A 27,703-nucleotide genomic window follows, 5' to 3' on the forward strand; every position below is an offset into this window, starting at 1 on the left:
CATTAAAAGAAAACTGAAATATGATGCTAAATTAAGGTTGTCAGCCTGTAACATTTATTTTGTATTGCAGTTTCAGTACAATACAAAGCACAAACCATAAAATAACAGTCTGAGAACGTGGTGTATAAGACTTAGAGTAAAGATGCAGTATGAAATACAAAGGATTATTCTGAAAGTGGGGAAAAAAAGAAGGAAAAATACACAAAAAATTCACACACGTACGAAGCATTTAAATTACAAACCAGCGAAAGCACTTCATCAAAAGGCACTTGGGGGTGTTTTTGTCTTTTCTTTCACCTTCAGTATCCATATCAGTCATTGCCATATCTTGTTTATTACTGGAGTCAGAGAGGAGCTGCTGATAACACAGTCAGTTGCTCAGGGGAGCCTTCAAAACAGTCAGACCCCAGCAGAGTTAATGCCACACAAATTACATGTAGGAAGCATCATCCTGGTTGACAAATCAGTGTTTATGAGTGTGTGTCAGATACTGGAGCAATAATCATCATGAGATGAGAGGAAGGAAATTAAACAGAAGTTGGAGGCTTCAGGGATGTTTCTGTAGATACACTTTTCCTCATTTCAAATATTATGTTTTCCCTGCATCATGGCTGATTGTCAGGAGTCAAGGGACTGGGCAAAGGCACAGAATAAAATGAATGGAGTGTGTGTGTGTGTGTGTGTGTGTGTGTGTGTGTGTGTGTGTGTGTGTGTGACAGCTCAGGACGAGTAAACAAAAACTGTGGTGCTTTTACAGCGATCACCGGCTGATCATGAGCGTGTGACGCACAGGATGTGCACAGCCGAGGAGCAGTGATTGATGAGCGGAAAACACGAGATGGTATGCACGAGTGAACCCGGCGCCGAGGAAGTAACGGACAAACAGTAAATCCTCACGCCTTCTGTGTCCTGCCCACGGACACATGCGCAGAGGAAGAGATGGGCAAATAAATGGCATGTGCATATATCAAGTCCTCGAAAAGTAGCATCACCATTCATAGTCTGATTCTGTAGTACAGTACAAAAATAAAAATGCCCATTTCTTTTGAACACAAGGGTTCAAAAGGCAACATTTCAGGGCTCAACCCCGCAACTAAGGAGCAGCCAAGCGGTCCTTCTCCTTCAATGTGTTTTAAAACCATTTGTCCGTTACATGAAATCAAGCATCACGTAGCGTGAGATGCAACAGTGGCAAAGAGCACCAGAGACTGTAGGTGTGGAGCAGAGGGTCTTCAGGACTGTCCGGTGAAGCCCCGGACCTCTGCCGGCAGCTACAGGAGCGACACGGCCTCCAGGTTCTCTTTGATTATCGTGTCCATAACCACCTGGAAGACCACCTGGATGTTGGAGGTGTCGGTCGCTGTGGTGAAGTGGTGGTAGATGAGTTTGCTGGGCGTGCTGTTGAGCGAGACGAAGGTGGCGGCGATGAAGCGGGCGGCCGAGTCCACATCGCAGTCTGCGCCTGGAGGAGAGACGACGGGTATCAGACTCAACAGGTCAACATGTGGCAGCTCCTTCCCACAGATAAAGTGTGTCTACACCAGGGGGTACGTGGAAAGATTGTGAAGTAGCTCTGCTAACTTGAAAAATAGAAATTATGCTTTACATATTTGTATTTAGGAGGAAAATAACTTGTGTTACTAAGCAGTGGTGGAAGACGTTTTGAGATCCTCTTTAACTGCATTCAAAATCTTACTTAAGTACAAGTGCAGAAGTCAAAGTCATCAGTAAAATGTACTTAAAGTATCAAAGTAACTGAATAGCTGATATATTATAATAATAACATGACATTATTAGATTGTTAGTACAGATGCAACAATGTCGAAGTAACATTTTACTGTTACAGCTGGTCGAGGTGGAGCTACTTTTAACTTCTTCATATACAGGGTCACAGGATAAATCTGGAGGGTAGTGAGATGATAAAAATAGGAAAATAGGGAGCTAAAAGTAATGGATATATGGCTCAAACATCCAGCTTCTGGCACTGTGAGTGGCAGTAATGGGAATGCAAACCCAAGCCTAAACACTGACAATCTTAGGATCATCTTTTATTAAAAAAATATTCTAACAACATCCACTTGTATATAATTACTAGTGTTACATAGCCTCCAGCTTATAATGAATACATCTGGACGAAAATGGCCCAGCGCTGTGAAGGGGTAACAGTGGTCAATGAGGTCATTGTCTGCTGGCGGACCCATTCCCAAGACTTTTAGCATTTATATTGACATTTGCATGAGAGCAGAGTGGACACAGCCCCTGTTGAGCCCACTGAGACGTGGGGAGTGAAACGCTGTGCAGAGCGGATACAAAAATCCCTCAAAAATAACACATCACTGTGTGTGTGTGTGTGTGTGTGTGTGTGTGTGTGTGTCCATCTTTGTTGTGTTTAGAACTGTGCACACTCGTCCTTCCTGTTGATATTAATGGGTTTTACAGCTGAAAGTAATTCATTCTTCAAATTCAATAACCCACAAGATATTTTAGCTTAATAGTATTCCTGGATGTTAGAAACAGCCACAAATTTAACTTTTTGCGTGGACGTCTCTGGATTTGTGAGGGGAAATCTTTGTTTTGTCCTTTTTAAAACTTCGCTGCATTTGCCATTTGTGCTTTTGTTACAACTAATAGTAACAATAATAATACATTTTTTTATATAGCACATTTCTTAACAATGTATCAACAACTCAGCAGGCTACCAGTTGCAATTTATTCAGGAAACAGTCATTTTTGAGGAGCACGAGGAGAGAGCAAGTATGGGTGGACAGCACAGTCCCGTTGGGCTTTACGTGAAACACACAAGCCTCCTAGCAATAACCTTGTTGCACAGTGGCTGCTTGTAGCCTGATGCACAGCGGATATAACTCTTATTATTTCAGAGAAAGACTTGAGACTTGACTTAGACCTGAATAAATGACTTGTGAAGATCTCTGGCCCACACACACTGAACAATATGAAAACACAAAGTAACTTGTGGTTTGAGCAGTTCATTTGACTCATTTTTCTTTACTTGAGCATTTTTAATGGGGGTGATTGTACTTTTATTTGACCACTGCTGGTCCTTTTCTGATGAGTTCTTCCAGATGGATTATGAAGAACCTGAGCTATGTTTTAGGATGGAAATCTTTTTGTGTGTCTTTCTCACAAGACAAAGTCTTTTGTTTGCGATATCTGCAGCCACTTTGTGAGGTACACCTCCACATAGTAAATGGTGAATGGGCTGTATTTATACAGTCTGTGGTCTGATGACCACTCAAAGAGCTTTTCCAACACAAGGACTTGAAGTTGGCAGGGACAACTTACCCAATGATACTTTGACACGTAGGCTGCCGAGGCCAGGGATCGAACCACGGACCTTCTGATAAGCAGCCGAGTGCTCTAGACAGCCACAGTCGTATGTCATATGCAATACAATACGGCATCTCTGCCATAAATCCTACATTTAGGAGACTGTAATGTTCAGTTTTAGCTAAAACTTTCCAAGGCCTGTTAAATCATCTTTTCTATTGAGGTCCTTGTTAGTGCTGGTGTTGGACTGGACTGGACATTATACTGAACTGTGTTTCTAACATGGTGAGACATTCGAAACACATCTGAATATAAAACAGCCCAGTTTAACAGCACTCTAAACCACAACCTCAATAACAAATATATAGTTAAATGAATATTTCTCTGACAGTGTCAAAACTGAACATGATCGTCTTTGTGAAAGTACAATTCATGGCTTAACTGTTGAATTGCATTCGACAGGTGTACACATATTAAAGTGGCCGCTGAGAGCAATTTTAATGAAAGGAATCATGTTAATGTCTGACAATTGTTTGACCACACTATTTGTTGTGTCCTGGGGGTCCATGTGAGTGCTGACACAAGTAACTGCCATCGGCCCTACCTTTAAACTGAGGCAGGTATAACCGCAGGTGTCGCCCAGAGTGTAAAATCTTGTCCTGAAAAAGGTCGATCTTGTTCATGAACAAAATCTGCAATACAAACACACGCAGAAAACACAATCAGCCGCGAGCACGAGAAGCACATCGCATGTCAAAAGGCTTCCCCTCCGGCGGGAAAGGAAAATCAATCGGAAAGCAGAAGAAAATGTTGATTTGATTTGGTGACTCCCACCTGCAGCGCTGCAATAACGAACCCAACGATGAAACCAATAAATCAGATTCAAATACTTTAGTCACATTTGGTGTCACTTTCCAGATATTTAGGCAAAACGTGAAAATCGATAGCTGTGTTGATACCAGCAGGGGGGGATGCTGGCGGATCAATGATCTCGCTACAATCATCACCGTGCAATCGATCACTCATGCAGTCTCCAGTGCAGCCGCTCAACAAGCTCAGCTGCCACTTCCATAAATCTCTGTCTTTCTGCTGCTTCGTCTTCCTGCCTCTGCACTCAACTTCTGCTCGGCTAGAACCGCGTTGTGCCTTTAGCTTTGTAGTCAACCAATTAAAACCGCGGCGGAGCTCTCTCCTCTCTGGCCCGTTTGATTGCAAAAACCAAACACAGGAAGAAAAAGCCACTGCTTATAACGAGGGAGGGATGAGGTAGAGCAGGTTTTCAACGAACAGGATGCAGAGCAACACCTTGGTGTGTAATTATCACTGACCAGCCACAGCGAAGAGTTAATTGAGGTGGAGGTTACAAATTTCCCTCCCACGTACAAAAAGGTATCATTAAACACTTTTGTTTAATGAGCCTGTTAGCCGTGTTAACGTGCAGGCCCACACACAACCCTGCACATAAACACGTCACACACGGACATTTAATTGCCCATTTGGCTCTAACGAAGCCTTAAATAACATTTCTTCACGGTTAAAACAAAAGAATCATTTGCTTAAAGAGATACTTCATGTGTAAAACTGTAGTGTCTCCATATTATTAATGACACAAACTGTAGGCCTACTGACCCTCAGGATCTCAATATATCGAAACTGAAACACATATTTTGATTTCACCTTCACAAGTGCTATCATCAGGTCAGAGATTGGAGTTTTCTTTAAATACAGGCTTTGAACAGATGTTAAAACCAGCAGCTGACACTCGCATCAACATGCAGTGACTTATAGTCTAAGTGGGCTTTAAATACTAGTTAAGTGGAATAAATTGAGCAAGCTCGCTACACGCTTGTTTTAATGGGATCATTTACCGGAAACGGGAATGGAATAACACAGAGAGGGGAAAATGTCACCTCGGCAAAGCTCACCCTAATTACAACTTGCTGTTTAATTACCAGTGACAGAGGACTGGGTGACAAAGGACCTGTTTGTGTGTGCATGTGTGTGTGTGGAAACAGCATTTACAAAACACATTAGCGTTATTCTTGTCTCATGGTGTCGTAGAGAACAAATGGAGAGCTACAAAGAGGTTTTGCTTGCGTCTCCTCCACTCATCCATGTGCTCCGTCCTCCGGCTGAACTGTCAGACTGAACTGCAGTTTCCACCCACTTCGGCCGGAGCCTGTTGTCTCCGCCTTTTCTGTGATTTTTAAGTAAAGCTATTGATACTAGCTGGTCGATTAGGGAGAAACAAGACTAAGAGTCGGCTCTGAGGCTTTAATCATACTCAGAGCTGCTCTGAGCTGAATGCACCAGCATGCTGACACTGATGGTGACATGTGGACAGGAGGAGCTGCAGATCAAACCACTGAGCCTTCGATCAACAGCTGTCCCTCTACTAGAGCTGGGAAAGCAGCTTCGGTCAGTCGACCAGGTTGATATATCTCAACAGCTATTAGATCGATTCTAGAGAGATCTTGTATAGACATACATGGTCCACAGAGGATGAAACCCACTAATCTGACTTTTCCTCTAGAGCCACCGTTACGTTGACATATGTGGTTTTGATTGACATGTTCAACAACCACTGAATGGACTGCAATGAAATTTGGTGCAGCCATTCATGTGGCCCCTGACTTCTCATCCAGCGCCACTGTCAGGTCAAAAATGTCGGCTGACCAAATACCTGCAAAACTGACATCCCTATCACTCGCAGCTGTCGTTGGTTCGATCCCTGGTAGCTTCAGTGGTCGTTAAGATTAGAAAAAAGCTCTGTAAAATGAAGTCCATTTATCACTAACCATTACTTTGGGTTTAGCTCTAATTAGCTAGTCTTTCCTCCAGAGGTGGAGGAAGTGGCTGACTGATGAATTTCTCACCATGGATGTGCTGCGGAAGAAAACGTTGTTGCAGATGGCTGAGAAGAGCTTCATGCTCTCCTGAAGACGATTCTGCAGAGAGAAGACAGTAACACCATCAAAGACGGCTGCAGAGGAGCACAGGGAGTGTGTCACATCCTTTGGCACTGTTCAAATTTTATTATTTATGAGGGCAGAACATAATCTGATCGGGTGGGATTTAGCAAGTGGTCTCCGGTTGCTTTGACTGGTGAGCATGAGCATTTGTGAGGGAGGGACTGAGTGGAGGCCGTACCATGGAGGGGTCTTCCACCAGGGTCATGTCGTAACCGCTGAGCGACACCACGAACAGCACCGCCCTGACATCCTCGAAACAACCAATCCACTTCCTCCGCTCGGTTCTCTGGCCTCCAACATCGTACATCCTACACAGAGAGAGGAAAATGATTGGTTTCACATTTCTCGATTTACAAATATACGATTTAGGCTGCCTGGAACAAGCTGTAATCACAACATTGACGCAATGCATTATCACCTGACACAGTTGATACAGCAAACAAGTTTGGGGTTAGGGTTTAGAGTTTGTTTCTTCCTTCTCACCTACAGACGCCTACACATTTTCTAAGAGAGGCACCAGTGTTAAGTAGAGAGAAAAAAACGTTTATTTTAGGCAAAATATGTAAATTATTCATATTTAAAAGGGCCGTACAACAAATTCACCTTACACATCATCAGCCTGATGTCACATGCATGCTCCATCCACACAGGTGTTTTAACATACGTCACTGATGAGCGCTTCCCTCAGGAGTGTGTGCCGTGTACACACCATGCTTGACTGACATCTCCATCACTTATCGGCGCAGATATCACTCTCCTGACTCATTCACTAATCCTCATGCAACAGTTTGTAATAGTTTACTATAGCAGCAGTAAACTGAGACTTCAGCCGTTATGAGTCACTGTCATTTTGTGTCTGACTGCTGCAGAGTTGCACAGCGGTATTATATGAACTACACCAGTGCTTTTCCTGCTGTGGCGAGTCAAAATGCCGACCACGACAAAAGTGGGAGAAGAGAAATATCAACTGGACAAACTAACAAAAAAAACTGTGGCTGAGAAGGAAACCAAAGGCAGGCAGCAACCACGGCTGTATGTGTGTAGAGGAATACCAGAGATCCACACTGTGAGTCTGGGCACAGGTGCTCCTGATTTAGCCAACACGCTCCAATCAGGGATGTTCAAGAGAGTAAACACACACACACTCAGCAGCGACTCTCATATTACAGAGAAAAAGCCGGAGTTGAGGCCATTTTGTCCACACTGTGCTCTTAAATATTACAACTTATGACCTGTGTTTGCTGTTCAGATAACAAAATAATGGAGATCTTTTGTGTCTGATTCGGGAAACGTTAACGTTACATTGGACATAACATTATATATTAGACTTTTCAGTCCAGATCTCTGCCCTCTGCTGTGAAATTGTAAAAGACATCATCCCCTGTGTGATGTTACACGAATAAAGAGGAGAAATCTGTTTATCATTCATCAGACAGTGAAGGCAGTGCTGCATTTATGTTAAAAGTGTGTGTGTGTGTGTGTGTGTGTGTGTGTGTGTGTGTGTGTGTGTGTGTGGTGACATCTGTGACTGACATCCTTTATCCAGATTCAATTTCCAGTAGAAAAGTGTAGGTCTGTGCGTTGTGTGTGTTCATGACCTTGCATACTGATGGTGTTGCCTACTGTAGCACTGAGGGGTGACTCTGATCAATGATTGTATTAGTTTTGGATAAGGTCAGGTATTCCTAAAATATGGGATTTACACTCTCTTTCTCTCTCACACACACACACACATACAAAGAGTGTCCCTGCAGACCAGGCTCCCCCCTTTTTCAATTTTCACCAAGACAATCGCAATATTTTCCCCGAGACAATCACAACACGGCGGCACAAAGAGCGTAAAGGTCAATGTTCTCGAAGTGGACGAGAGAGACAAACACAACAGGAATAAGAGCAGAGAAACAGAGAGGAAGAGGCACAGATCAGGGCGTCCCACTTCACCCATTTTCAAAGCCAGATGTGCCCCCCCCCCCCCCCGCCCCCTTCCATTTGAGCATCCATCGTGTTGATGCAGCTCTTTATTGAGAGGGGAAATGAACGCGTGGAAACACAGACGCACAAAGAGGGAAGCGGACAGTGAAGGCGGTGCAGCGTGAGGATTTACGATGGAAATTTTCCCTGGAAATTGAAGCCCTGCACAGGACATGTCAGCGGAGCTTGTGCTTTATTACTCAAACATACTCACAAGCACACGTGCGCAACAACCATGTTCATAACAGACACTGTGACTGGTGGTGAGCGTGCTGCCAGCAAACGAGCCAGAAAGGCCAGAAATATTCCAAACTGAGCAACAGACTAAAAACACCCAGAGTGAACTGTACAAGTTTTTTAATTCAACCTTTACTGCTGGCACGACTGCAACTGCGACTCCACTTCCCTGCAGATGTTCCAGTCATGTAAAAGATGACTTTTACACGACTGTTGATAAATTCTCAAATTGACCATCATAATGTTATACTGGAAAATGTGACAAATATACAAACAGGGCCGACTATCAATTCACACAAAATTTCAAAGCAACCATTAAATAATTTTTGAGTTATTTCAGACTGGACCAAGGTGACAGACTGGCACACCAACACTGCAGTCCCTCAAGCCCAGCTTGGCTAAAAATGAACTTGCAGTTGGAATTTGGAACTATAATACTACTAATTCTTGTTCACACTTGGACATAATATGCCTCAAAGCTCCGTAGCTTCAAAGCTAGAGAGTGGACCTGGAGTTAAGATGCTCTCTTATTTAATTTGTTGCTCCAATGAGGCTGGGGGGTTTTAGCACTGGTCAGCTGCACATGTTTTAGTCTGTGTTGTACAGTTTTGAAAATGATTCTACATTAAGCATCACATTTAAATTACATTTGCTAAATGGCAGGTTCAGAATTGCAAAACAACGATTCTCTTTAAAAACGCTAAAAAGCTCAAGCTAATGTTTTTTAAATTGTTTTGTTTGTGACACGGTGGACGCAGACAGGGCTGACGAGAGCAACTGTACTCTACACAGACAGCAAACCTCCTCTTCAGTTTACATCACCCCTTCCAGTCTTGCCCCATAATGTTCACCCTCATCTGCGGTGTTGTAATTATAATTATCAGAGCGGCTGATGTTAATGATGCAGGAAAAGACCCAGATCCTTATTACGCCGAGGGGTCAGAGGTCGGACAGGATGTCTGTATGCAAACTAGGCTGTCTGGGTGTGAAGATGTCACACACACGCACGCATGCACGCACACACACACACACACACACACACAAGCACTACCACAGTTCTTATTTTCATGCCAACACACACACACACACAAGCCTGCACACAGAGACGCTGGAAAAATGACGGGTTGATGAAAGACCGTCATCGCTTGCACTGTTGATTAAGTGTTTCAATAAGGAGATGACGACACCTGGAGGGTCGCTCATCTATAGATGATTCTGGGTGTGAGATTTACCCTCTGCGGAGAGCAGAACTGCATTTGTTCCCTTTGTTTATTAATGTGATCCAAACTGACATGAAATCAGATTTTTTTCATGGTGGTAACAGAACAACTTTCCAACAGAGAATGACACATGACGATCAGTCAGACGCACTCAGTCCTGTCTACTTCACCGCCCCACGCAAGGAACACACACATGCACAAAGCACGTGTGACGGCAACGACAAACAGACGCATGGAAAGAAGAAGAGATGCAGGAGGGTAGAAAAGAGAGGTGGATAGATGGAGAGCCATTTTAGTGGTTCCATTACTGACAACAACATTTAGCACAATTTCCCATGTTACATCTACGCCACCTTACAAGAACAGGTCGACATTTTGGGAATTTTATTTATTAAACAAGCTTTATGTAAAAGTTGGATGAGCCGATTTACACCAGTCTCATGTCTACGCGTTCAGTATGTAACCAGAGCCGGCATGCAATTAGCATAGCTTAGCACAAAGACGCCACAACAGACGAGGAGAGGGACAGACAGAAGCCGGTAATGCAACACTTATGGATGGTGACCACCAGAACAGATGAAGAAGATGGGGCAAGGCTGGATGTTCGTGTTCGCTGCGGAAAACATCTCTTATTATTTTCAATCATTGTCCGGTGACAATGTTCTTGTGATGTATTTAATATTCAGCAAGTTTGCGAGACAAGTAACGTTTATTCCTGGTGTACTTGGATAAGAAATGCACATTCCATCTCATCTTGAACTTTCGGTGTATTCAGAAAGCAACTAGCTAATTCCAAGCTAGCTTGACCATTAACCTTGTGAGCCGCAGTAACTAGCGGAGCGATGCTGGATGCGCGTGTTTGAACGTCACTCGACAGAAACCTTTTCACTTCCAGAGAGCGTGGTTGCGACCGCATTTATTCATTTCTCTCTCATCCTCCACATGCTGATCTAAACGCAGGTGACGGAGGCGTGGGCGAAGCTGACAGGCCTCTTTTTATGCAGCAGCATTGAGGCAGACGACGCTCGAGACTGATATCACACCACTGCACTCTGTGGGACCATTATGTTTCCCGTGGAAGCGAATTATGCAAATCGTGAAAATTTGGTCGCATCCATTATTCAGAGTATCTCTGATGCACAGAAGGAACTTAAGTTTGATGTTAAACACTGTGAAGGTTTTTTGCATTGTTAATGTTTTAATGTTGAACAGTTTATTTCTCTGTGACAGATTCCTCAGATTCCTTTGTTTCAGAAATCTGCTTCAAAACCTCACAGACGTTTCTCAGATATGCAGAGAAATGCTTTATAGCACTGTTGCCTGAATTTCTATTAATTTTCTTTCTTTTCTATGAGGTTTTCCTGAAAAGAACTTGGTAATCTGGTGCAAATTGTACAACATGTAGGTCCTCCATGTAAACCCACGTAAATATCCATTCTTATGTTCAATTGCCTGTTTGCCGGTTTCACAATATGCACATTGACTAAATTACTCTCCATGTTACGCTAGCACATAATCTGAATTAACTGGAAGTGTATCATCAGAACACTGTCTTTAGTTACCCCAAAAATTAATTTAATTAATAAAACTGTTATTTTAAGGAAATGTCTCAGAAATAATTTGGAGTTATGTACCTGCAAAATGCAGCATCACCAAATTCAGCTTCACAAAGCTCGAGACGAGGCTTTGCTAATACAGTGTTTTCATTTGAAAACGACTCCACAGTCGATTTGCTGCATGTTTTAAAACAAGATGTATGGTATGTTGCTAAATTAGGCCTATAGGCCTCTGTGTTTAGATTACATGCATGTCATTTTAGCTTTGACGTTGGCAGAAAACAGTCTAAAGAGAGGGGGAACAAGTGAAGAGTGATGGACCCAACAGAGCTTAAGACCTGCATTCTTAAGACAATTTAATTGGTGACTTGAAATGAGCAGATTCAGCAGAGTAAACAAACCAATACTGAAAGAGCGAGAATCATTTAAAAAGAGTCAAGGTCAACATACAGCAGAGTTGTTCAACAACAGAATCCTTCAATGATTAAAGTAGGAGTGCAGGGCGCAGATGCTGCTTCAGATGAGAAACCCTGAGTATCAGCCGACAAGAGCGACAGAGAGTGACTGAAGTGAGGGAGACGCTCTCACACTGTGTTAGCTACGAGTGCAGCCTCTGTATTAACTCAGTGCAAGCTTTCTGAAACCTCTGCTGAATGAACACTGATATTATTCAAATGCTGAAAAGTAAAATTTTAAGACTTTCCGAATACAAAATCCGCTGTCCCTAGTTATAATTAAGGAAATCATTCATTTATTAGTTAGTACAACTACGTACTGCGTATGTCTAAATGGAAAAAACTCACGCTGTATACCTCATCTTTCTTTCTTCCTCTTTCTCACAAACACAAACCACCTACTTCTACAAATCCCTTTAATATCATTTTTGTTGTCAAGCTAGAAATAATTACATGAACTTATGCTAAGCTATTCATGAACCCCAAGGGCTTCATCTCTCCAAGTCACAGCCATGAGCCTACGCGCGCACACGCACACGCACGCGCACGCGCACGCACACGCACGCGCACACACACACACACACACACACACACACACACACACACACACACTCCTGGTGCTGTGTGTCGATTAACTATACCCAATTATTTATCTCCTCAAGAATTCAGGCAGATAAGAGAAAGGGTGTGTGTGTGAGAGTGGGGGCTGGTCTCCGCCCTGCAGCACCACCTGGGACCCTGCTCCCCCGACTCAGATCTGACACCGTCACCTTGTGGTGACGTCACCATCGCAATGTCTGACAAGGAAAAAAAAAAAAAAAGGCAAAAACAACTAGTGAGTGAGTGACTCAGTGACGCAAACAGTAAGACTGCAAGGAAAAAGCAGCATTTATCTTTACGGGACAACAGATACGACCATGATCAAAGCGTTTCTTTGCTAGTGAAACTTTTCCGGATGTAAATACTTCTACTGTCAAATCGAGTCAAATGTGTGTATGGCATTACAAGTGAACACACACACACACACACACACACACACAAGTCAGCAGCATCCAGAGACGCATAAGAAGTATTTAGATGTGACACAAATACCCCAGACTGAAGTCATCTGCTGACAAAGTGAGACGCTCTGCAGTGTTTATATGCTAAACAGAGATCTTATGAAAAGCTGAGGTAATGTGTTTTATTGTTACAATATGACCATATGAGATGTAATGTCGAGCATGGATGAAGGACAGGTTGTTATTGTGGTAGGATAACTGAAGAGGTGCTCCTCAGGTGGACCGTACTGAGAAAGAGGAAGAACGTAATCTGATTTTCTTTATATGATAGATGCACAACATACACACACACGCTTTAAATGAAATGTGTGTAGTGCTGAATGTATCCTTGTTAACCCTGCATGGCCCATTACCTTTCCAATAAAACCAAACTGAGCAAAAGCACCCACAATCCACAAGCTGCCGTTATGAGCCAACACGTGTGATGTGCACTTCTACGGCCCACAAATGTTCAGTGTCCACTGGAAACTCAATAAGAAATGATCGCCCAAGAGGAAAATCTTAATCATTTGTTGTAAAGTGCATGGGGCATGCTGCTGCTTTGCCGAAATGGTGGACTCATCGTTTATTCATTTGTAAAAGAAAACGTCTAACAGGTCTATTTGTCATAAAATACCATTAAGCCAGCTCAGTCCGACCAAGGCTGGGCAATCGCAGATGTCACCTGTTACTGAGGCATACTGTCTACAGACTGAAACATGAGATGAACTGTTTATGAAACTTTGTACACTCATGGTCCCCAGAGGATGACTTTTTCAGTCCACTGACTTTTCCTCCATCCTCAATATTTACGAGATGGACTGGCACATTCCTGAATAGATAAATCATTCCTGGATGTTGAGTCCTAATGACGTTGTTGGTCCCCTCACTTTTCTTCCAGAGCCGCTATGAGGTTCACATTTGTGGTTTTAAGTGAAACATCTATTGGACGGATTGTAATAAAATTTGATACAAACATTCATATTCTCCTCAGGCTGGATTGCAGTACCTTTGTTCATATCTTAACTTTTCATCTAACACCATCATCAGGTCAGATGTTTTCAGTAGTGCGATATTTTGGTTCATGACACCTGCACAACTGACATTCCCATCAGCCTCAACTGTACTTCCTGTTTAGTGCTAATTAGCAAATGTTAGCATGCTAATGTGGCAAATTGGGATGGCGCTTTAACTGAATCAGCCACCTTTAAAAACAGTTTCTCAATTGAATTTTCAGAAAATTTACAACATCACTCGACATATCCAGCTGTTTTCAGTGCTCACACCACAGTTGACATTCCCAGTTTAACCACTTCAGCTGACATTTCATCACACACAAAAATGACCAAAATTCAGAGGGTTTAAACTAAAAACACTTTGAAATGATAAAATGAGCCTTGAGCAACATCAGTAAGGATTACTGTTTTTCTTCTAACATAATTATTGTTTGAGCGTTGGCCTTGTCTTTGATGTTGGTCTGTTCTGCATCAGTCAGCCTGCAGAGAAATCCCATTCATTAATATCTATCGCCCTGTCATGACCGTCGGCTCCTTCAGGAAATGAGTTCAGCCATTCGAGGATGATAAAGAAGTTGGTATTATGTGACAGCGGCTCATTGATCAGAGATGAATATGGTCATCTGACATGAGTCTCCAGGGCTCAGGTACCTGCCCTCTGCTTCTCCACTGATAAGAATGAGCCACTGCTGCTTTTCAATGTGTGTGTGAGCGCAGAGGGTTGATGAGCGCAAAGCCAGCTGATAGACGCCCTATTGACGTATTGAATGAAGCTGCCGATACCCATCTCACGTCTCGGACCTATCACATGGCTGAAGACAGAGATAAGAATGTCGTGGGTTGTGAAGTGAAGTAAGTCGGTATGACATGCGGTCCAGGAGAGGTCCAGTGCAGACTTGATGGTAGCAGCTCTGAGTGAGTCAGTGGTCAAAAGCACATTTATTCCGTAGCATTATGTCTTAATAAAAAAGAAAGGTGTGTACCTGAAAACAAGGTGGTTGACTTTGAACTGGGTCTCTATCACGCCGGTCGTCCTCAGGCGTACTCGCAGAACATCAGTCTCTGTGGGCACGTAATCTGGAGAAGCAATGCGGGTCATGTTCTCAAAGAAACTACAAAATGAGGAAGAGGAGGAGGAAGCGAGGGAAAGAGAGAAAGCAGGGTGCAGAAAGGTGAAATGCAGAGGAGAAATGAGGGGGAAAAGAAAAAGAAGGATTTAATGAGCTGCAGACAAACTGGAGATCAAAAGAGAGTAAAATCAGGTATCAGTTGTGGGTGTGTAGACTTGTACATTGTGTGTGTGTGTGTGTGTATCGTGGCAGTGTCAGCTGCCAGGCAGTGGGTAGGGAGTGCAGCGATAAGACTGGAGCCCCAAGAGGCCCAGAGACTCATCACGATGAATATTCACACCATGGTTTACCATAATAACACACTGAGGCTAAGCCTTTAAAGACAGATTAGCTATTAACACAGTTAGTGTAATCAACTGTATCGTGTGTGTGTGTGTGCACTCAGTGAGATGTGATCTTTTTACACACACACACACACACACACACACACACACACACACACACACACACACACACACACAGTGACGTCTCCAGCTACCTGAACTGGCTGTGACATTCTCAACTAGTCATTTTGAATCAGGTTCTTGGACAGCGACACACATCCTGCTGCTCAAAAACACACACTGCCTGCCGGATGCCGCTCAGTGCAGGCAACATGCGGGTGTGTGTTTTGTCCTTCTGTCTTTGTGAGGACCACTATGGGTTTTAGAGAGAGAGGGGTCATTTTTCCAGTGAGGACGTTCGGACCAGTCCTTTGGGCACATGGGGGCAGTAGAACAAACTGTAAACTGAACATTGACATTATCTCTACATAAAGCTGATACGGCAAACGTGACAGATGCCTGTTTAGTTGGAGTCGTCTTTGTGGCCATCTGAGGAGTTTAAGTCCAACATTCACTCCATTTTAGCTCTGTTTTGGTCTCCACCAACTCCTGAGGAAATATTTGACTGCTGAGATTTTTCTCTGAAAACTGCTGCCTGCTGCACTGTAAACCCAAAACAATGTGCTGAAAGACACTGAAATGCTCCTAAGAGCTGAGGGAAAACGTACAGTCTGGTGATGACTCCCTGTGGGTTCATCACTACGCCCGACACCTTTCACATTACACATAGTCCATCCATTTTTTTAAAGAAAAAAGCTTTAAGGGCTGAGACTTGAGAGTTGTGTGTTTAAAGCGGCTAAAACTGATTTTTTTACAATAACGTGGTAGTATCAAGTGTGAAAGGGATTGCCCACAGTGAACCAACTGTACACTACCTGCTCTGCACATTAGTGACCAGCCGGTGAACACAGTGCAGCATTTAGCAGCTAAAGAGGCAGATATTCACCTCAGCAGTTGATGGAGATGGAGAAAAGAAACACAACTTCAAATGAGTGAATGTGTTGCTCCAGAATTGCTGGATGTGTAAATAAGCAACTGCTGGCTATCGAGTTTGTCTCATCAACTTGAACAGCAGTGATATGTCAATGCTGTGTTCACTGTTTCTGCCACTCCCGAGTGGACAAAAAAAACACCTATTGCAGATTTAAGTTGTAGTTTGGTTTAGTAAGACGACAACAACAAAACGTAATGGGCCAAAGAGGTTTTTAACCTGTTGACGGTTTAGCCAGATTAAATAAGACATTTCATTTAGGTGAGAAACCAAAAATTAGCACACGTAAAATTACACTAAGTAAGGTAAGCAGCTAACTTGGTGAATGCAGTCTGTTAATGATAAAGCTGATATTCTAGCCACACAAAATGAGGTGTACTAAACTGGAAATTCCCTTTAAGGTTAAAGTAAGGGTCTGGAAAATGCATTGTGTCAAAAAGGGTCCTCACAAGTATAGAAGCACAAACATCTGTGTGTGTGTGTGTGTGTGTGTGCGTGTGTGAGTGTGTCTAAGGAGAGCGGAGGGTGATGGTGATGTACGGCGGTTCTCAGTGGGAACCAGGGGGCCTGTCGGTGTAGATAACCCAGAGCCGAGGCCTCTCGCTGGGGTAGAGGATGAGAACAGACGGCCTCCTGGTGGGTCCCAGCTCTGCCTTACTTCTGCATCACACACGCCATCCCCACTACACTTCTTTATGTTCAGTCTTCATCCTCACTTCTTCAATTTCATTATTGCACCTGCACATGTTTGAATTTCATAATGTGCACATTTTTAAACATTCCCTTATTTATTTCTCTGTGTTTGAGCAGTCACGTTGCTTTGCTGTTGTATGCAAACAGTCAAAACCTACACAAAATTAACACACGCATGTACTTTAGAATGTTATATGGATGCATATAACAGCCATGGAGGTACAAACATGGAGCCACGTAGGTAATTACAGTCTACTTGGGTTTGCCTCCCTCCCTCTTTCCCTCCCACTCTCCAGACTTTGATTACCAGTGACAGCTAGCACACGGCCGAGCATCAGCTGCTAAGTCCAGCTAATTGGACCCCTGCATCTCCTCAGCGCAGCGTGAGTGTGTGCTGGTGGAGTACTCACTACAGTGCTGAGTCATTGAGCTCGTACTCGTATCCTCGGGCCGCCGCGGCCCTCACCCCCTGGTCGGCCCACAGACAGGACAGGGCGTGGCTCAGGAAAGGGAACAGCACCTGATCCTCGTCAAAGCACCGCCCACACGACAGGACAGAATGGGCGTGGACCTGCGCGGAGAGACGGAGACAGATATATGGATGGATGGACAGGGAGGAGCGGAGGTCAGATGGAAAAAGGATGTAATGACAGAGAAGTTTAGGAGACTGTCTCTGCTCTCTAGACTTGCTAATCATTACACATGCACAAATGAGTAGATATGCTCACAAACACACCCTGCTGGCATTTAATAGAGGAAATACTTTGGTCATCATTTCCCAGCAGGAAGTGCTGCGTGGGTGGATAGTGTGCAAGCTACATCTTTGACAATAAAGTTCAAATCAAATTGAAGCTCACAATCAAACCACCCACCAACCAACTTTTCTGCCCTGTCACATGAAAACAAACTGTTGCTGAATGTGTGTTTGTTTGTGTGTGTGTGTGTGAGATGCCAGATGCAGCAGCTGTGACTGCAGTGCTGAGATGCTGCTCTCTAGTGGAGATCTGGGTGCAGTGCAGGAGAAGAGGAAGCACAAAGCTCGGGATAAATATGAGAAAAGAGAAAGCTAGAGAAGAAAGAGGCTGATTTGAAGAAAATGTCTGATAGAAATAAAAAACACCAGATAGAAAGACAAGATGGACAGATTGACATACAGACAGGCAGACACACCACCTTGTTCCTGTTGTTGGCCAGGTTGATTCGGAGGACGCCCATGCCGTGGAGGACAAACTTCATGGAGGTCAGGAGGTTATCCAGCACTGCAGGCTGCCAAAGGTCAAAGTTCACAGGTTAAGTTCATGAATAGCTGTGGCAACGGGACAAAACAAAACTTTGCTACATGATACCAAAAAAACTGTGCAAAAACACGGACAAGGACAACTTTTGAAAAGAGTTTTAATGTTTTAAACTTATAATAGTATGGAATAGTTCCACATTTTCCGAAATGTGCTCATTTGTTGTTGTTGTTTTTTTTTTTGGCTGAGGAGAAGAGAAGATGATGATGATGATGATGATGATGATGATGATGATGATGATGATGATGATGAGAAGACCAAAACTACTCTTGTGTCTGCTGGTCGGAAATGAACCTAAAGTCAGCAGACAGTTAGCGTAGCTTAGCATAAAGACTGGAAAAGGGGGAAACAGCTCTCCTGCCCAAAGTTGGAAAAAAAAAACTGTCTCCTCGCACCTCTAAAGCTCACCAATTAACACGTTCTATCTCGTTTGTTTAATCCACACGGAGATGAGAGATGTGAGTGTACAAATGACACATTTGGTTTTACAGGGATTATGTGCCAGACTATCTTGTGACTGGGTGCAGTAACCACAGACTCCGAGGAAGTCTCTGCTTTCAGTTGATTTTAATCCTGCACTGAGGTGAATGGAAGCCAGTGCCTACCCGGAAGTTTTAATGCACGTGTTCATAACGTAAAAAGCTGTGGTCTTTGGATATGATCTGTGGCTGCTGCACTTAAAGCTGCAGCGATTGAAGTTTTGATGAGTGCAGCTTTAAAATGCCCAAAGTGTATCCAAACATGACCCTTTGTAGTTTAAGCTTTCACGGTTGTTGCAATGTGGACATTAATAATTAATTCATTATTCTTAATAATCAAATCTAAACCGGCTGGCCTTGAACACACCACCATGTTGGGTATTTTGTATTTTTGTGTGTTTGTATCCATCACACTCAATGGACCAGCAATAAAGCCTATTAAGAGTGTAAGAGACTGAAAGTACTGAAACTGGTGTGTGTGTGTGTGTGTGTGTGTGTTAGTTGGCAGTCTCTATATAGTCTCTATCAGTCTCCTGCCAGCTGAAGATAAGCTTCACATTCCATCACGATTCTGTCACAGTCTGGTCACTCTTCTCTGTGTGTGTGTTTCAAGTGTCCAGGCTGAGACGTGGTGAAACGTGTGAGGTGAGATAATTCGGGGAGGTGATCTTAAGACGTGAGCGGAGCTTACGACCGCTGACACCGCGGCATTAAGAACAAATGAGTCTCTTTCAGGAGAACCTTTGCTGACAGCGCTGCATTGATTTGAGACAGAAATAAGATGCTTTGCGCATTCGTCTCCTCACCATCAATGCAATCAGCTCACATATGCAATTTCAGAATAATTACTCATTCTTATGGTCTTAAGAGCAATGAACAGGATAATGGATCTTTATGGTGTATGTTTTATGACCATAAACATCATTAAAAATCAAGCAGTGGAGTTTGTCATACTAGGCGGGAGAAGGCAAAAATATTTGTTGTGATGCTGTGAGGCGTCCCTGTTTGTTGTCCACTATGACACACTACATGGGAGAAATCAATCATTGCCACGTCGACACCCATTTTCATGGCCGACGCCATGGGCTATTATTGGGCTGGACCCGGCATAGCAAAGCCTTTAGAGTATGAAAGTTGCAACTGTGTGAGAAGTAAGACGCTGTTGAAGACAGACTGAGAGTCTACGGCCATGGCAGCCATTCAAAGAGGCCATTCAGCAGAACAGTGCTTTGAGCTAAATGCTAATGTCAGCATGCTAACCTGTTCATGTTCACCATCTTGGTTAAGTGTGTTAGCAGGCTTACATCTGCACATTAGCACTAAACATGAAGTAATATATCCAGCGGCTGTTGAGATATTTCACTAAAAGCCAAACATGTTGACCTGCAGGTGGCACAAGAGGAAAAGTCATTCAGATTCTTCCTCTGAGGACCACGAATGTCGGCACAAAGTGTCATGTGGACGCCCCTGATAGCTGTTGAGTTCTTTCAGTCTGGACCAAAGTGGTGGAGTGATGGCCACTCTGCTAGCGTGGCTAAAAACACAACTTTCAGCATGTAAATAACGTCCAAGTAAATTCTTCTTTTTAAAACTTTATTGGTCTCAAATGCGCTCTTATCATAATGTATGGTTTCTAAATGAGTCATTGCCAGTAGTATTTGTTTCAGCTGTGCATGGGCACCAATGAGACAACATGATAGTTTAGTTAGCTATTGAATAGTGTTTTTCAGTTACCCTGGCTGACCTCTAATCAGATTGACAGTGGTTAACTGTGCTTAGAGGAACATTACGCCACAAAACTCTATAAACCAACAAAAGACTGATAAGAAGTAAATTTGTCCTGCCCTAGTGCAATAAAACTGACATGAGGATAAAGGGAATCAGGCATCACAAGTGAAAGCACCAGTGTGTGTGGACTTCAAGTGTGTGGGGGCTTTAAGGATCAGTGCGGTCACACACAAGACATATTTCACTGGGCCTCACGACACAGAGGCTGCACTTCCCTCTGTGTTATAAATGTATTTTTAAGAGGGCATTAGAGCTTTTTATGAGTCTTGTGCAATTTCACAGTGGATTTATCCAGGCCTGTTGCTAAGACCTGAATTTCTTCATTCAAAGTATAGCAACCTCTCAGCTGGATGTTGTTCTTCCGTCTTGAGACTAAGTCCTACCCTTTGTTACCAGGATCCCTCTGGAAGTTCAGTCTTTCAGTCCGATCCCGTTCACTAAGTGAGCCTGCTGCTGGTTTCATGCTATTCCATTTACCGACACTCGGCAGTAACATGTAAACAAATGTAGTAATGTGCCAACAAAGGCAGGAACAGGGGTGAAAATATTCAAGAATCAGCTTTGCCATGTTTCCATGTTTAATAAGGAAGGAAATACACTCAACACACACTCATAAGATCTCAAGGATACACACAATGGTGAGAAGCACTGCATGTAAATACGAGATTACGATTACGAGAAAACTCTACAGGACACCTTTAAAATCAATATAATGTAATACAAGCATTACACAACAGCCCCTAGAATTTTAATTCAAGTTGAATCAACAGGTTTTTTTGTACAAACTCAGCAAAATTAGAGCTTCACAAGCAGCACAAATGCAGCATTTACTGGATTTATTAAACTGCATTCTGCTGTACAGGTGTTGCTGCTAATCTGTCTACCCCCTGGACAAATGAAAGGGCCGCTCCTCTCATGTCTCTGACCCAGTTGCTGTACTCTCTCTGTCTTCAGTTGCTTCATTCTTCCTTCCTTCCCTCCCTCCACCTTTGTCTTCCTTATCAATTGTTCCCAAGTTCCTCCCTGTCTGACTCAAGGCTTACTTTAGTGTTGACAGCAAAGGTCGGAGGCACAGAGGGAGGAGGGAGGCCATGGCTAAACCCCCGACAACATCACACACTTCATGTTTATAGAAGGAAATGAAGCTGTAGCTCTAAATACACATTAATAGCAGCATATTTGGAGCAGCTGACCAACCAGCTTGTTGCAACGAAACCCACTTTCCTCTACATGGCTCCACCACCCCTAATACACAAGCACTGTGTCACACACACACACACACACACACACACACACACACACACACACACACACACACACACACACACACACACACACACACACACACACACACACACACACACACACACGGCCTGGGGCCACAGGTGTGTCATTGTATGGTAATCTGAATCCACCATCAGCTATACGTCATCTCTCCGGAAACTTATAGAGTAAAAAGACACCATGTTTTCACCAATTTGTGTGTGTGTGTGTGTGTGCTGGGGGTTGGGTGTCTGTTTGAAAGGAAGTCCAGCAGACAGAAATGTCAAACACCTTTCTAACCCTTTTTTTCCTGCTGCCTATTAATACTCCACCACTCCACTACCACCATCCCCACCACAGTTAGTGGGGACTGTGATGTCAGTGGAGATATTACAGCTCCCATTACAACAATCTCGAAATCCATCCAGATACACTGAACTATTGTTCTTGTCCAGCTTGCTGTTCTGATCGGCTCCCCAAACACAGAAAACTAACAGCCGTTAGCAGCTAAAAAAAAACTACAACAAAGAATGCGGCTGACCTGGCGGTGGCCTGATGTTTAATCTTTAACCACAGACTGTTCTGCTAATAATGTATAACTTGCATGTGTGTGTGTGTGTGTTTGTAGGTTTGAGGCTCTAAACCAAACCTCACAGCTGTTCCAGGTGAGAAAGCGTCCAGATTCAACGCATTTTTCAAGCTGAGACAAACACCTGAATCAACAAAGAGACTCCAGGTCAAAAAATACAAACGCAGCTCATGAATGTTACCCATTGCCACGCCGAATTGTGCACATACACACACACACACACACACACACACACACACACAAACACACACACACACACACACACACACACACACACACACACACACACACTTACAAAGCATTTCTTTTGTTGACACAGAGTTGTGAGTGTTGGAAGAGAATGAAGGGAAAATCTCAGTCCATCAGCCTGTCCACAGTAAAAACAAGACCACGGCCTCAGGCTGCAAATAAAGGAGGGATGAGACAAAGAGGAGCCCCCTTCCTACCTTTCCTCCCCTTATTCCTCTCGCACAGGCTGTCCTGTCACGGTCCTAATGCAATACAAACCTGACTGGCAGGGCCACAAAAAGCCAGACAGAAAAATAAAGAGATGGAGTTATCTATTTGTGCCTTCAGGGGAAATCTGAGAGGAGGGATAGTAGAGCAGAGGATAACCTGTTCAGTTCAAGGCAGGGTGGAGGTGTTTACTGCTGCACTGGTGGACAAACAGACACTCGTTGAAGATAGCAGGAAGGCCATGAGAGACAGAAAGAAACACATGTGGAGCAACACGCACACAAGCCTGATAAAGAACAATGAGCTCATATATATGAGACAGTGTGTGTGCGTGTGTGTGTGTGTTTGTGTGTGCAGGGGAGGGTGTGTCTGTGTTTGCTGTGGGAGGCCAGGGATGGTCAGGGAAGGGCATGTTCGTGAGTTAGTGTCATTTTTCCACTTGAAAATCAGGGTGTCACCTGAGAACAAAGACAAACCCAACTGACAGGGGAGACAACAAAAGGCATTAAACTGCTGGCATTAAACATGTGTCGATGCGTGTCTGCACGCTTGCACAGGGAAAATATCTTCGTGTGCTGATGACATAATGTGTTGATGCAACATGAGAAGGTTCTGAAATCTGCCGTGTGTAGATAAAGCAGGAAAAACCAGGTTGCTCTCCTGACATTACAATACATATTCATGATGTTTTTTTTTACTTGTTTATATAATTTCTTTTGTTGTGTGTGTGTGTGTGTGTGTGTGTGTAAGTACATTAACGCGATGCAGGAAATACTCTTTGTCACTCTTTGGTGCTTTGTATGCACCTTTCTGAACAATGGAAATGTGTAGTGACTCAAACTTGATATTTGAACTAAAAAGTTCAAATATTTTAACAATATTTGATGGATTACTATGAGAGAGAGAGAGATAAGACTTAATTGATCTCACAGTGGAGAAATTCATGAAACTTTGCAGGTGTTATTGGTCCCCAGAGGATGAATCCTACTGACTGTGTGATCACCTGACTTCCTCCTCTAGTGCCTACTGAGAGTTGGCATTTTTGTTTTTTAGTGAAAAATTTGCTACATTTGAGCATAAACCTGCAAAACTAACAGCATTCCCATCAGCCTCAGCTGTACTTTGTGTTTACTGCTTATTAGCCGATGTTAGCATGCTAACATGCTAGGCCAAGATGGGGAACACGGTTAGCATTATACCTGCTAAACATCAGCATGTTAGCATTGTAATTGTGAGCATGTTAGCATGCTAGCATTAGCATTTAGCTAATTGAGTACAGCCTCACAGAGGCGCAAGCACGGCTGTGGCCCCTCAGTCTCTTTTGATACTAATGGCAATATAGCCTGAGTTTCAATACTGATATCAAAACCTTTTTCGCTAACTTACTTTTTTGTTTTTACCAATTTAATTTAACAAAAAAAAGTCAAAGTTCTCAAATGTTGAATGTTGCCTGATCACAAGCAGTCATACAAGAACTTTTCCTAAATAAAATAAAGTATAAAGTACAAAGTGTATTTAAATTAGGAAGTATCTAATCAAAGACAAAGCTCACACGATTATGATTTAGACCAGACATTCAGCGCTAACTTTTAATACTCAACAATTCTCTACACACATTTCATTCAGCACCAAAGCCGTGTGGAGGTCTGATATCAGCCCTGTTCAGACTGAACTTCTTTCCTCCTGCACAGTCCAATAACAGAAAGTCTGACGCCTGTGTTGACAGGGCTGAACTGCAGATAAGGTGACTGTTAGGAGTCACAAGCAGCAGAGGAGAAGAAGGGAGTGCAGAGTAGGAGAGTGCAGAGAGCTGAGGCGTCTTTAATATCTAGGAATGCATTCAGACATCCCAGCTGCCTGTGCAAACAACTGGGACCTTCATATGTCATATCACTGTGAGTGTATAATCCTGGCCAGTGAGCAACTGCTGAAGTTTTAATGTATTTTGACAGTGGTTTGCATATTTCCAGGACATAGATATTATCTGTTACCCATAAGATGATCACACATACACAAACACCAACGTGCTGTGTAAATATAGCTTTTTTTTAGATAGAGTCATTTTGGGTTCAGTATGAAGTCTAGTTGCTTCATTTGGAGCCTGTTTTCAGGTTTATAGTCTGTTTCACAAACAAAAAAAATGTTTAGGTGAGTTCAAACTGCACCATCTTCATCTGACAGGGCTGTGATTATGGAGCAGGTATCTGAGGCACAGTGAAGACAGAGAATGGCCTTTTCTGTCATCACTTCCTCATTATGTATATGCATCAGAGAAGGAGAGAGAAAAGGTGGAAAAGATTCAGAATAGCAAAGGGGAAAGGGAGGAGAGTAAAAATATGGGAAGAGGTTAAAGGAGGGGGACGTGGACGAAGATATGGCTTCAGTGAAAACAAGCTGATGGGGTGAAACTGATGTGAGTATGTGTGTGTGTGTGTGTGTGTGTGTGTGTGTGTGTGTGTGTGTATGTGTGTTGAACCGTTTCCATTCTCCCCACCCCATCCCAACCCCTAATACAACAGAGGAATTTGGCTTTCAGTCGCTTACAGCACACACACACTCACACACTAACACCGAAGGAAGAGCAGATGCGAGCCAAACCACTACATACCAGCTTGGATCTGACCCCGGGTATCATGAGAAATCTCTGTCCCCCACAGGAACTAAGCATCGCCTCGTTTTCCATCTCATCTCCTGTTCACCTCTATCACCGCTGCCTCATCTTTAATGCCATCTAACTTTCATTTCAGTCATGCCTGCAGCAGACACTGAACTCTTGACTTCCTCTATTCCTCCATTCCAAACCATGATGACAACCTAAACCTAAACAAATGACGTATCGATCAGCTGAAGTCATTTAGAAGCTTTGTACCACTTCCCATTATAGCAGAGGACGCACGTGATTGTTATCCACCTCTCTTCTACTGGAATCCATAACAAAGCTCACAGTATGTTTACAGACTGCTATCTGATAAAAACACCAGGCGTGAACCAGGCTGTGGTCTGATCATGTGTGTGTGTGTGAGTGTTTCCAACCTTGAAGCTGGTGAGCTCTTGCTTGGTGAATCCATTACTGTGGATGATCTTCATCTGTTTGACCAAAGTGCTTTTCCCGCTCTCCGCTGCACCTGGAGGAGGTGTTTGAATGGTGGTTAAAGTGGGTCTTTTAAAAACTGTATTACAGATAAAACATAATAAACATGCGTGTGTTCAGCTGTGGTCAGGTGTTATCACTGAATCTGCAGTGGCTTCAATGAAACAGCGGCTCCTGAGGAGGATTTGTGAGCCTGTGTCAACCAAAGCTGCTGGTAAAGTTTGCAGCCTGCAGGGGGACCTTACTGTGTCATCCACTGGGAAATATTAGTTTATAGACACAAATGCAGTCTATACACCGTCTGGTGCATGTGCACACACCCAGGTAGCAGTCAGCCCCTGTGGACAAACTTCCACCAGGTGAGTTTAAGGTGAGTTCACATCAGTATCATGTCAGTCTCACCTAGTAGGAGTATTTTAACCACATTCATCTCCCGCTTGGCGTACTCGTACAGGTCTCTGTCTATCTTGGCGCTCTGTATCCTCGCCTTCTTCTCTTCTGTGATTTCGGTACCGAGGCACAGCCCCATCCTGAGCACTCATCTCCTCCTCGCCCTGGGCCTGAGAGGAAAAACAAAAGCAGGCAGTCCAGACTGGGATCAGCCCGAGTGTGTCCCTACAGGCTGCATGCTCCGAGCTCCGCTGCTACGCCGCAAATTGCAGGGTTACTGGCCAGAAAAGTCTCTTGAAGAAAAAAAAAAAAAGTTAAGGCCATGTCCGAAACATCCTTCAAACTTATTGTGCGTCAACGCGTCCGGACAGAACTGGTTTTACGCATCGCTCCAAGTGGCAGATTTTAACGGGTGGACACTTTTCAGCGACTGTCCTCCGCCGAGAAAACGCTAAACTATGAAGTCGGTGTGCGCCGCAGCGGTTCAAACTCCGCTCTGCCGCCTTAGCAAAGACCCCACATAATCCTTCTAGCGCCTCCTCCCGCTGCAGCTCCTGCCAGATGGAAACGTTTCTGGACTTCCCTGGGAAGTGACGTGCCGGGGACTGGAGTGCTGAGTGCGTGGATTTCACCTGTGCGCGCTCAGAAATCTAAACACACTGCTTCTGCTTCCATGCTGGCGCGGCAGGAGTGCGAAGTAACGGAGTACATTTACTCCGTTACGCACAGGTTTGTTGATCCTACTCACAAAACACATTCTCAGTTTCTAGAATACGGTGCAGCTATTTGGATTAGAGCTCCTGCAGACCTCCACGGGTTACAGCGGCTGATCTGAGCTGCTCTGGCTGCACTCTGTACAGTATGTGTTACAGTGTGTGATGTCACCAAAACCCACATCCAAACAAGAGTAGTTTGAACTTGTCCTGCAACAAAAGTCACACATTGTGAGACAGAAGGCAGTTAAGCCAGCAGCGTCTGTGCACTCCCACACAGTCCTGACAGGACGCCTGTGGTGGATGTGATTCAACCCGGGCTTATTTCTTCTGGGATTTGACTACTTTGAAGGATTTTTTTTAGAGGCTTTAAGTGTTGACAGTGATTCAAAAGAAAAAAAACAAACAAATCTGACAAGGTAAAAAAAAAAAAATTCTGCAATAGATTTCTTTCTTATCTTTTTAATCCTCTGGTGACTCCTTCAGGGCTCCTATGCTCAGTTTGGGAGCCACTGCTCTAAAGTAATCCTCAACAAATAAAATTTAAATGTCATTCATCACTTTCTGTCTGACATCTGAATGTCCAGTATCCACAGTTGGACAATAAAACAAACACAAAAAGATAAAGTGCTTAAACAGCCATTTCTATCCACTGCAGTGGTTTACAAATGGGTCTCTTCTGGGCCCTTGAGAGGCCCCTAAATGTTTCTCTTCACTATTCATTCCCTAAAAACCAGAGCAGTGTAA

The 27,703-nt window shown here is 43.6% G+C and overlaps 1 protein-coding gene across 3 annotated transcripts; it reads right to left on the reverse strand.

Annotated features, from left to right (window-relative positions):
• Positions 1–37: 37 nt before the first annotated feature.
• Positions 38–26,727, reverse strand: gnav1 (guanine nucleotide binding protein (G protein) alpha v1). 3 transcript variants are annotated; one of them, XM_041964533.1, is made up of 9 exons: positions 26,256–26,727; positions 25,796–25,887; positions 18,066–18,158; positions 17,303–17,463; positions 14,739–14,867; positions 6,439–6,568; positions 6,165–6,236; positions 3,893–3,980; positions 38–1,462 (listed from the first exon to the last, which is right to left on the reverse strand). In XM_041964533.1, the coding sequence occupies exons 1-9, from the start codon at positions 26,380–26,382 to the stop codon at positions 1,272–1,274; spliced, it is 1,083 nt and encodes a 360-aa protein (XP_041820467.1). In that variant the 5' UTR covers positions 26,383–26,727; the 3' UTR covers positions 38–1,271. The 3 variants fall into 3 exon arrangements, with proteins under 3 accessions (XP_041820467.1, XP_041820476.1, XP_041820457.1); XM_041964542.1 differs by having other exon boundaries at positions 17,330–17,463; positions 18,063–18,158; XM_041964523.1 differs by having other exon boundaries at positions 18,063–18,158.
• Between the last annotated feature and the right edge of the window lie 976 nt (positions 26,728–27,703).

Source organism: Chelmon rostratus, chromosome 3 (assembly GCF_017976325.1).
Source record: "Chelmon rostratus isolate fCheRos1 chromosome 3, fCheRos1.pri, whole genome shotgun sequence".
Lineage (NCBI taxonomy): Eukaryota > Metazoa > Chordata > Actinopteri > Chaetodontiformes > Chaetodontidae > Chelmon > Chelmon rostratus.